At 34.8% G+C, this 11,645-nt stretch overlaps 1 protein-coding gene across 1 annotated transcript in view; it reads right to left on the reverse strand.

The window, feature by feature from the left end:
* LOC103193917 (ovostatin homolog 2-like) overlaps positions 1-7,872 on the reverse strand; it is a 68,811-nt gene extending 60,939 nt beyond the window's left edge. Inside the window, 9 exon segments of the mRNA XM_007937220.1 lie at positions 115-232; positions 2,790-2,874; positions 3,632-3,800; positions 4,674-4,694; positions 5,140-5,192; positions 5,844-5,878; positions 6,594-6,769; positions 7,304-7,487; positions 7,808-7,872. Coding sequence (XP_007935411.1) covers positions 115-232; positions 2,790-2,874; positions 3,632-3,800; positions 4,674-4,694; positions 5,140-5,192; positions 5,844-5,878; positions 6,594-6,769; positions 7,304-7,487; positions 7,808-7,872 — 906 coding nt within the window.
* Between the last annotated feature and the right edge of the window lie 3,773 nt (positions 7,873-11,645).

Consider the following 11,645-nt stretch of genomic DNA (forward strand, 5'->3'; position numbering starts at 1 on the left):
CTTAGGCACTATGCCACCAGAGTATTGTTAAGTCCCCTTATAAAAGGAATCAAAGAAAGAATAATAATGAAAAATGTAGAGAAAAATTTTCAGAGTAAAGATCATGGTCTGTACCTGTGCAACATATTTTTCACAGATTTCATTGTTGTCTTCCTCACAGTTCCTAGAAGAATAAAATTTTCTGCACACTTGGATTTGAGCTTTTCCTTGTACAGGTTGGCCATAGGTGTACCTAGTAGGAAGGAATGCACTTGTGATTATGGATAGGCAGTATCATCATAGTGTTTTATAGTCTTCTTCAGAAAATGTATTTGAAATCTCTAAGCCGTGAGTACTGCAAGCTAAGTAAACTCAATCAGGAACTCTGACCTATTGGTGCTGTCTCCCCACAGAATTTGGTCAAATTAGGCATTTGATCTGTATTTTTTGAAAAAAAGGAAATTCAAAGTAATGTAGAATCTAAAATAACCTAGGACTTCAGTGAATAAGATATGATAATTAGATTGAGCTTTTGAAATTATACTTAAATCTTGTTATAAAACTGTTTCAAAAATTGGTTGCTGTACTTAAGAGAATTATATATAAATATAAATAAACAGTGAACAATGCAGAATCTTAAATACTTCTGGGTTGATATATTTTTTAAAAAATTCCTATTTTACCATTCAAAAATATAAAAGGTGGGGACTGGTATAAACTGAATATGCATTAACCAAAGGAATGATACATCAAGGGATGAGTTAAATAAATATCTCATTTTTCCCTAAATACACCAAGGACTGTCTCAGTAATCTACTGCTGCTATAACAGAAATACTGCAAGTGGATGGCTTTAACAAACAGAAATTTATTTTCTCATAATTTAGGAGGCTAGAAGTCTGACTTGAAGGTGCCAGCCATAGGGAAAGGCTTTCTCTCTCTGTTGGCTCTTAAGGAAAATCCTTGTCTCTTTTCAATATCTGTGGAACCACTGTTCCTTGGAGCATCAATCGTTCCTTGGTTCTAATCCTGGCTCTTCTTTCTTGATTGTACTGAGGTCCCTCTGATCTCTGTTCACTTGTTTAATCTCTTTTATATCTCAAAAGAGATTGACCAAAGATACAACCTAAGCCTGTAGACTGTATACTGCCTCATTAACATAACTGCCTCTAGTGCTGCTTCATTAATATCATAGAGGATAGAGTTTACAACACATATGCCAATTATGTGAGATCACCAAATGGAGGATAATTACATATTACTAAGTATAATGGTCTTATCAAGTTGATACATACTTTTTTGGGGAAACAGTTAAATCCATAACATTCTACCCTTTGGCCTTAAAAAAAAAAACATGTCCTTGTCACATGTAAAACACATTTATCCCATCATAGCATCTTAAAATCTTAAATCAACTTCAAGTCCAAAATCTTTTATGGCAAAATTTCCCTTCATCTGTGAAACTATGAAATTTAGAGTACATGTTATTTATTTCCAAAGTACAATGGTGGAAGAGGAACTAGGTACACATTTCCATTACAAATGGGAGGAACAGCAGGCATCAAGAAGTCCAAAACCCAGCAGAACAATTTCTTTGAGACCATCTGCTCAATAACACTGCCCTCAGGAGTCTGGGTGTTGGCTACTGGATTCTGGGTGGAGGTCCCTTGTCCCTGGACTTCACCTCTGCCTTCCAGGCCCACTGGTATGGCAACTGTACTCCCTCAGCTCTAGGCAGCCTAACTGTCCTAGTCCAACTGAGGGATGACCCCATAGACTAAAGCAGTTTATTAAAACCCCTCGCCTATGGACAAGTTTTTCCCCTTCTTAAAAGCCTAGTTCATCTCTGAGATTGTTTGCTAAAATGACCTAATTTTATATTGTTTTCTCAAACTGTTCCAGGCTACATCCCAAAAACACAAAGCGTGGACACAGTATTACGTGAGATGAGATAAGCAACTCATTCACTGATGATAACTTGTAGATGTACTGACCTCATTCATCAAGCTTAGAAATTATCTTGTAGCAAAGATCACTCCTGTCTTTGTTGTATGGTCATGTTGTAGGACATCATTATTGCCGACACTGACTTACTACTTAATGTCAAGTTTACCAGAATATAATGATAAAAAAAAATTCAAGAATCAAAATAATAGATTATTATCCAGCATAATGTTAAGGCACAACAAATTCCATGTTAGCATTTAGCTTCGCAAGATTTTCATAAAAAAAAAGCTTGATTATGAACATTTTGACTCTCCTGATCCTTGAGTTGTATTTTTCTAACATGTCATTGGTCAGGTGAATTAATTAGAGATGTTAACTGCAGTGAAAATTCCTGCCTTCGTATAGGGTTTTTCTAACGAAGCCTCTTTTGGATCCTGGGTCTCTTCAAGCCTATATTGATTATCCCATCATTTTAACACAGATAATCTATGATTGGAAAATATTCAAAAAAATATTGCATGAAGAATATTCTCCTTTCCTTATTTACTATAGATGCTTCATGTAGTAATGAAGTAAATGGCCCAAACATTTATTAAACTAATTATCTCAAATTGGAAAAACATCATAACTTCCCCAAGGTTGTTGTTGTTGAGTGCCATCAAAAGACTAGAGGAAAACAAATCACTGTTAATGGCAGTTGATTGTAGTTTTTGTTTTTATTTGTAGTTTTCAAATATTCCACAAGGAAACTCATTGCTTACATAGTGTATGAAATATATAAATAAAGTTACATGATTAATCTCATTTCTCATTTTCTCTGAGCTTTTTATTGATTTGTGGGAACAAAGTCTCTTAAATACTTACTTAGCACATGCAGCCACTTGGAATTCGTCATCTGAAATAGTTACTGTTTTTGGTGCATTGACCTTAACTCCAAACTTTGGCAAAACTGGAAACAAAGGAAAATATGTCTACTTCAGCCCCCACAATTGCTAGTGAACAAAGTTTAATTGTAGTCATATAGGTAAGTATATCTCCATGCACAGTTTTTTTTTCTATACATACAACTATATTGACTGTTTCAATTGTTTTCCTATATATACAACTGTATTGACTGTTTCAATTGCCAAATTTTTTTGCAGCATCAGTCTACCACAGTCCCTAACATTTAAGATTAATATTTTCCCCTTTCCTTTCTCTTTCCTATTCTCAAAACTTCACACTTTACTTGTTGTAATCCTCAGCTCATTCCTAGAAGATTTTCTAGACTCTAGAAAATGGTATATTCCTTAATGAAAAAAGGCAGGGATCAGATTAAAGATACCAGCCAAGAGTCAGGAGCAGAAAAGGAGAGAAGATAAAGCATAAAAGGTCAAGAAAGGAAGATAGCAGAGAACAAATCCAGTCTCACCTATGTTTGCCTAAGTCCAACATAAAAGCTGGGAGCTCTGGTAGCATAGTGCCTAAGGCACCTGACTGCTAACAGAAGGCTGGTGGTTCAAACCCACCAGCCACTCCTCAAAAGGAAGGTTGGGCAATCCTACTTCCGTCGTGATATTGCCTCGGAAACCCAAGGAGTGGTCACTATGAGTTGGGTTCGACTTGATGACACATACCAACCAACCAAGCATAAAAGCTTTTTTTCAGTGGTTAAACAATTTATTTATAAAGGACAGTCACAGATAAAATAAATAGCAATTGGTTACCATGCTTATTAACAGTAAATTGGTGTTCCACTGTCTTTCCTGATTTTTTTTCCACCACAATTGAGTAATCTCCCAACATTGGTTCTGAAGTCAACTGGAATGAAAGCTGGGTAATATTTTGGAAAGAAGTCACATTTTGCCATTGAAAAATCCTATTGTTTTGAGGATCCTAGAAAATAAAGATATGTCAGTCAGAGGTTACATGAAGAATATTATCCTTTATTTATTATAGGTCTTTTGTGTAGTTAATGAAAGTAAAATGGCCCTAACATTTATTGAACCAATTATCTCAAATTAGAAAAACACCATAACTTCTCCAAGGTTTGCAAATTCAATTACATAGCTTATCTTTCTTAAGGTTAAAGACAAAGAAAAATAATTTGTAAGTAATATTTTGATTTTCATCTTTATGAATTAGAGTTGCATAATGAAAGAATTAAAAACTCAGTGTGCATGCTTCAGAGTAGGGCTCTCCGTAGTGGGGTGGACACACACCAAAAAGTGCACCAAACAAAAAAAAAAACCCAAACTCACTGCCATGGAGTTGGATCAGACTCATGGCAACCTTTCCTTGGGTTTCTGAGGTGGTATCACTACAGAAGTAGATTGCCCAACCTTCCTTCCAAGGAGTGGCTGGTGGGTTTGAACCGCCATCCATCTGGTTAGCAGTCAAATGCCTTAGGCACTATGCCACCAGAGCTCCTAACAGGTGCACCAGAGGATACGTATTTTACCAAATACTACACAAATTGACACTGGTTTTCACTTGGTGTGTATGTAAGTTGGTCATGCATGCAAACACTGCTGAATGGAAGTTTTACAATAAAAAAGATTTGATAATGGCACACCATCTCCTTTATTTGATTTTACATATTGGATTGGATTGCAGGTTACATGAACCTGGTTCAACAAATGTATTATCACCCAGCTATCCTCTTCTTTCAGTTATCATAATTTCTAATTATCCATAATGAAAATTAGACACACATCTTTATTTATCTGAAAATACAAAATAATGGGTTTGAAAAAGCAGAACTCTTACCTGAAGTGTAATTAAAGGATACTGAAAGAGGGAAAATAATGTAGGTTAATATTCTAATAGTACATTCTCTTTTAGCCAAATATTACATTATAAAGATTATGTGACTTCTTAAGGATGAAACTTATCTCACTTTCTCAGAGTACAAGGTTTGTATATCTAAAGACAAAGAAAACCACAAATGAGATAGAGCTCTTAAATCTTTTCTGGGAAGTGGAAAGCAGGTTACTTGAAACCCGCTTTCTCCATATATGGTGAAAAGACTTAGAGATGTATACATCAATTTACTATAAATGAAAGTTTTGCATTTAAATTTGAGGTTTAGCATTGAGCTATATCATATAGTACTCCATGCTAGAATTTATTTTCACATTTATAGAAAGCTTCCAAAAGAAAAGTTGTTTAGCGGTGGATTTGTTTAATTAATTTGTTTAAATTTCCTTGTACCATTAACAGCTTTTGAGCTCACCAAGTCCGCAACAGGCTTGAACTTAGTATCCAACGTCACGATACGAAATTGAACTAAAAAATAAAGAAGAGGAAGGAATAATATTCTCACTATTATTTCTCTCCCTCAGATATGATTGTCTGTAAATAGATACAGAAATCAATTGCCTTGTTGTCATAGACTATTGCCCTCCCTTTGCCTCTGGCTCTGACTTTGGCCCTTTGAGATTTGGGTTCCATTTGGAAAGATCTCTTATTGCACTTTTATTATTTCTTTGTTGACAGTGCTCTGTTGTTACCAGAGCTGATACTGGCTGCAGCTAACATTGAAAAATTTTAACTTAACAACCCGGAGTGTTGTTAAGAATTGGTGGGAGAGTAGGTCATAGAAGGACAAGTTGAAATATGTGTGGTAGGAGATAAACATAATTATCCTGGAAAAATATATTGGTGTTAGCAAATAGTAAACAAATTTGAGCCGAATTCCATAAAAAAAAAAAAACAAGTTTTAGATAATACTTTGTATCTATAACACTTTAATAAGTCTAGAAGAGATAAGGTAATCTAAGAAAGAACTCACTATATGAATTCTACTCTTATAGTTTTGACTCTTTTAAATAAATCATAGAATTATGAGATAAAATTCAGAATTAACTGTAGGGATGCTCTGATCCAATCCTCTAATTTTTCAAATGAGAAAACTAAATCCCAAAGATTAGTATTTACTTGGCAAAGTCTGTAACTTATTTATAGGGCCAAGACTAAAATCAAACAATTCTGAATTCTAGCTTAGTGTTCTTTCTGCTACTATCTACTTATAACAGTAATAAATAAAATAGAGGAATTCTGCCTATGTTGTCAGAATTATGATTAGTTCTATTATTATTAATAGTAACAATAATAACCATTAACATTACAGAGTCCTTACTGTATGCCAGCCATTATGTTACATTGACTATCTTATTTTATGCTAATGATATTCCTACAAATTAGACATTTTTATTATGTTCATTCTACAGACCAGGAAACTGAACCTAAGAAAGAGGTTCAGTTGTCCAACTTGTATATGATGAAGTCAAACAGACTTAATTGAGATGCAGAGCAGCTTTATTCCACATCCTGTTATTGCAACCACTGTATTATACCAAACACAGGGCCATCGAGTCAAATCCAATTCATAGCGACCCCTCCTTGGGTTTCCGAGGCAGTATCACTACAGAAGTAGATTGCCCAACCTTCCTTCTGAGGAGCGGCTGGTAGGTTTGAACTGCCAGCCTTCTGGTTAGCAGTCAAATGCATTAGGCCCTAAGCTACCAGAGCTCCTAAACCTATTTCTAGAATTTGAAAACAGTGAAAGTGACGTGTAAAACTTTAAGAAGTATTCAGCTAATTATTCTAAATTTAATGCTACAATTCATCCATTTGGATTACTCTCAATTCAGAAATTGTGCTCCCAGTCAATTTTATAAAGGTAACATGAGGATCGACTCACCCTTCTCTCTATATTTATAGATGGGTTTATCTGTCTGCACAAAGGTTACAGTCTCTTCTGAAGTGATGGCTACAGATCTCCTCTCAAAGATTTCAAGAGTATCTCCTTTAGCCAGAAATGTCACAAAAGCCAATAGTTCAGAGGATTTCTGAGAGACCGGCTTATGGAAGAGGGCAGAAAATGGAAAAATAATTTTTAAGTGTTAAGATGGTGAATAGCATCTCCATTTGTCTTCTCAAACTGAAGAGAGTCTTGTAAACCCATTATTTCTTAAGAGACAGCAATCATTTGTTACAATTCCTTTATTTAGCATGAGAACAATTTCTAATAAAGTTATTTTTATGTCCTCTTGCTTTCTATTTCCTTTCTTTGCTTTATGTCTCAATCTTTCATCCATTTACCCAGATTCTCTTTCCTCAGATTGTAAAATATGTCTACTACCTAAAAAAAAAAAAAAAAAAAGTGGTCATTTTGTCTTGTCACTCTCTATACTGAAGAATAGCAATATTTTATCATTTTTGTTGCATTTGTAAATATTTCATTTATTTCATGACTCTCAGGGATTCTCCAATTTTTCTCCCTAGCTTCCACAATTCATCAAACACAAAGATTCATTATCTTTCTACAAGTAAATTTTAGATAGTATTTTTATCTTCTCATATAAAGTTTTGAAATGACAAATTCAGTGCCTCACCTTGAAATTTGCACAAGCATGGAAATTATTTTCTTCCACAGATTGGTCAAAAATGGTAGTATTGACTCCATCATATTCTAAGACAACACTCAAGGATACAGATTCATTAAGGTTTAAAAGGTGAACACAAGCTTTTTCTGCAGAATGACTTTGCATCACAGAAGAGATCCATAGAACATATTGCCTATGCAGAGAAAATAACCAACATTCTAAACAAGTGTAGGAAAAATGGAGAACATCCATGACACATATATTTTAGCTTGTTGAAATATTCTGAAACAAACATACTTTTCATAGACAGGGTTGGGAATGCAGAAAGAGGTATCTTAAGATAAAGATGCCAATTCCTTTCCTATATTTGTTTAAAAGTTATAAGGCAAATCAGTACTTAGTCTCAGATGTTGACATGATAAATTATAATTAAATCTTAACAAGAAACATGTTAAATAAGTCACTTCACTAGGACTTTACTATAAATCAAGAGAGTAATTAATATTCCCTTACGGTTTTGAAGTCACAGCAGCAGTGAAATGAAGCAAAAAAGTGCTCAGAAAAATGACGAGCACCATTTTATCCCAATGTCTGAACAATGAAGACTTCAAGACAAATATGCTTTCTCTCTCTATTATTAGAAGTCAGTGTCTCAACGCTCCACTTTTCTTCCTTCTGCTCTACCTCTCTGTATCTTGTTGCTTTTATAGTAACACACAGTGAAGGATCAATTACTTTTTAAAGTGAGTCTTATAGAACCCACTAATCACATTTACATCATGTCCCCCATTACCTCTGCAGGGAAGGTCACCTTATATACAACTTCCTCCTTAAGTTCATTGAACACTGCTGTGTTTTGGAATCAGCAGCACAGGTTGAACAGGAAAAAAGAGAAAAACAAAGAAAGTAGTTGTGTGACACTTAAGATTTTATTTAACCAGCCTATTCTGCTTAATTTATTACTTCCTTCATAGAGCTCAATGTAGTATCAAAAACATTAATACCTATCATCAATTCTTATATATATATATATATATATATATATATATATACACCTAGAATTGGGATAGTTGGTTGTGTATTGTTGGAAAAAATGTATAGTGTGAAATGAAGTTCAATTTTCTTGTTGAAAAATGTTGTGGTTGGTTTATGAAAGACTTTTTAACCTGTGCTACAGTGTAAATGTTATCCTGAAAAGTTATGTGCATAGTAACTCTGATAGTCCATGGAAATTAGAAAGGAGAGAAAAGAGAAAGCAGTGAGAAAACCATATCAGAGTCTCTTCAAAGACTCTTAGGTAACAGGTGGGATGAAGGCCTGAACGATAGTAATATCTCTTCGAGACATTTTTTACTGCAATGATTAGGACTTGAGACTGTTTTGGATATGGGATAAAGAAGAGGAAGAGGGTGAGAAGAATACTGGTGATAAATGTTGTCGCAACTACAGAAGACAACAACCAAAAAAAAAAAGAAAAAACCTCACTGCTGTTCAGTCGATTCTTACTCATAGAGACCCCTTCTTGGGTTTCTGAGGAGGTAACTCTATGGAAGTAGATTGCTCAACCTTCCTTCTGAGGAGTGGCTGGTGGATTTGAACAGCCAAACTTCTGGTTAGCAGTCAAATGCCTTAGGCACTATGCCACTAGAGCTCCTAGAGCTTCTTAGAACTACCATATGAGCTCTTATACATAAGACAAAGAACACAAACTAAATATATAGTTAGAGTGATGATTTACATTTGGGATATATTAAGTTTGAGGTGACTTCTGTACAACAAAGAAGTGATAGCCAGTAAACAGATAGGATAATAAATCTAGTTCATTGTAAAGAGTTAGAGATGTGAATGTAGATTAGGAAATCATTACTTCATATAAAAGTGTTTATTATCATGACTATAAAAAATATCCAGGGAAAACATTAATAAACAGAAAGAAATGGCCAATTGTAAGAGAAAGACTGGTGAAAACTTGGCTACTCTTCTACCCCACCTAGGTGATATTTATTATTTGTTATACTATTTATTTATTGAGGTAGGGCCATATTGGTTCATTTCCCTAATACCATTGAGTAAAATCCAAGGAATTGCCTTAAAGCATTGTTTTATCATTATTTGTTTTACAGTAAGGAAATATTTTGTTGATCTTCTCAAAGATAGGGATAGCCCATTTATTTTATTTTGCTTTTAATTTTTTATTGTGATTTGGATGAAAGTTTACAGAGCGAATTGGTTTTCCATTTAACAGTTCACACATTTTGTTTCTTGGCCTTGATTGCAATCCCCACAATGTAACAGTGCTCTTCCCACTTCTTCCCTCTGGCTACCATTCCCCTTGGCCCTTCTTTCCTATCCATTCCTGCCTTCTGAGTTTCATCCCTGGGCAAATGCTGCCCTTTTGATCTCTTATAGTTGATTGTTCTGAGAGTGCATACCTCCCTGGTGGTGTTGTTCACTTCAAAGGCCTGTTCATTGTTTGGCTAAAAGTTGAGCCTAGGGGTGATAGTCCATTTTAAAATCTAATTCAGAATTCCTGAGAACATCTTGAACTTCTCCTTCACCTTTATGAAATATTTCAGTCAGTACTACAAACAAAAGTATTGCCCAAGACCAGTAATATGTAGACAATTAATTATTTTTTTTATTTTTTTTATTTTTAAATTCCTCATGTTGCAAAACATTGAAAGGGAAATAGCCTTATCCTCATGAAGGAACAAAACTGTTTGGTATGCAAAACTGCCCTTTCTGCTCACAGATGCTTATCTCTTGCATAACCACTAGATTGCTAGAGTTGCCAAGAAATGCCAAATCACCATGCCCATATTTGGAAGAGTGGTTAAAAAATGTAATGGGGAGAAATAGGTGGATAATGAAGGGTCAGGTGAATACTCCTGCTGTGATTGGTTTTGCAGAGCCGGTTTCTCTCAATTCTGTAGACTAGTTCAACAGTGTCAAATATGACTTTCAAAGGTTATTTAGGGTCAGCTTTTACCTCTTCACTTGGTTAAAGGCCAAAAAATCACAAATAATATCACTCCACCCAAGCAAACAGACAGACAGACAAGTAAATAGACATGTGTCAAATTGGGTCTTACCAATGGTTATCACCAAAACGGTAGCTCAGACATCATTAGTTCTACAACCCCTTTCTCCACTAGAGAAAATCTTGAAGACTGAGGTGCAGGATAGTAAGATGGAGTGGGGTGGGGAAAGAATACTTAATAAAGGTGAAGACATAAATGTGAGGAAATAAAATGTAGTATTCATAATTCTGTGATTCATCACTGACTTCCTGGAAATTTGTTTTTTTGAGACCTTTCTTAGAGACACATGGCCCTGGCAAAATATTCAGCTTTCATCTGATATTATCCATTCAACACAGAGACTCATTCACTGGCACAAAAATATTTTTTTATACGTGTGTTAGTGGTGTGATTAGTTGGGTAGGTAGGTAGAAAAAAAGAATATAAGTTCCATTTTCTCCAAAGATGCAGTAATATAATTTGTGAGATAAACATAAAGACCAGACCCATGTAAATGCAATGATAAAGAAATATACAATTTAAGATGTTTTCTACCTGCAGAAGGGCAGGATCAAAGAGATTCCACAAAAGAAGTGTCACTGTGAGAATCATCAGGTTTTAAAATTTTATTATTATCTAAAAGTCAGAGGCTAAATGTTGTATTCTATGATCAAGACTGCTTTGCATTTTACTTGAATAGCTTGGATGATACAACAATAAAGAAAACATGGAAATAGTTTGATTGTGAAGCTATAGGGCCAGAAACAATTTTGAATATGGAACCTGGGTGTTAGGTCTGAGTAATGAGGGGTGATTTTTCCTTTTCTTCATAGAATAAAAGGGGATAAAAGATAGCCAGCCCAGGGTTCTGTGTTCCTCTGACCTGGTGGAAATCTCCCTCCTACTAACATTAACTCTTGCATGATAAAACCAATTAAGGAAGTACCTCTCTGAAAAATAAGAGAGGCATTGGAATTATCCATATTCTCTTGTGTATTTTTTTTTTTTTTTTGCTTGATAAATGATCAAATAGTAAAATAAAGTGACACAACCATAGCTGAGTGGGTCTGAACGACTTCACTGTAGACATCTGTGAAATCCTCAAACCCTAAGCAGCCCTTCTTGTAGGTTGCCCTAGCTCACTGTGAGTTCAAAGAATGTGTTTATCTACATCTCTTGACACATTTTTTCATGGAATTTTGCACATCAGCCTTTCTACCAATCCTTATATCATAGTAATACAGTAACATTTATTTAGTGGTATAAATTGTATTGCTATTGTAGCATATTGCCTAAGGCACATAAGTGCTAACCAGAAGGCTGGCGGTTCA

The sequence above is a fragment of the Orycteropus afer genome, unplaced genomic scaffold, assembly GCF_000298275.1.
Source record: "Orycteropus afer afer isolate SDZICR_OR568_19922 unplaced genomic scaffold, OryAfe1.0 scaffold00040, whole genome shotgun sequence".
NCBI lineage: Eukaryota > Metazoa > Chordata > Mammalia > Tubulidentata > Orycteropodidae > Orycteropus > Orycteropus afer.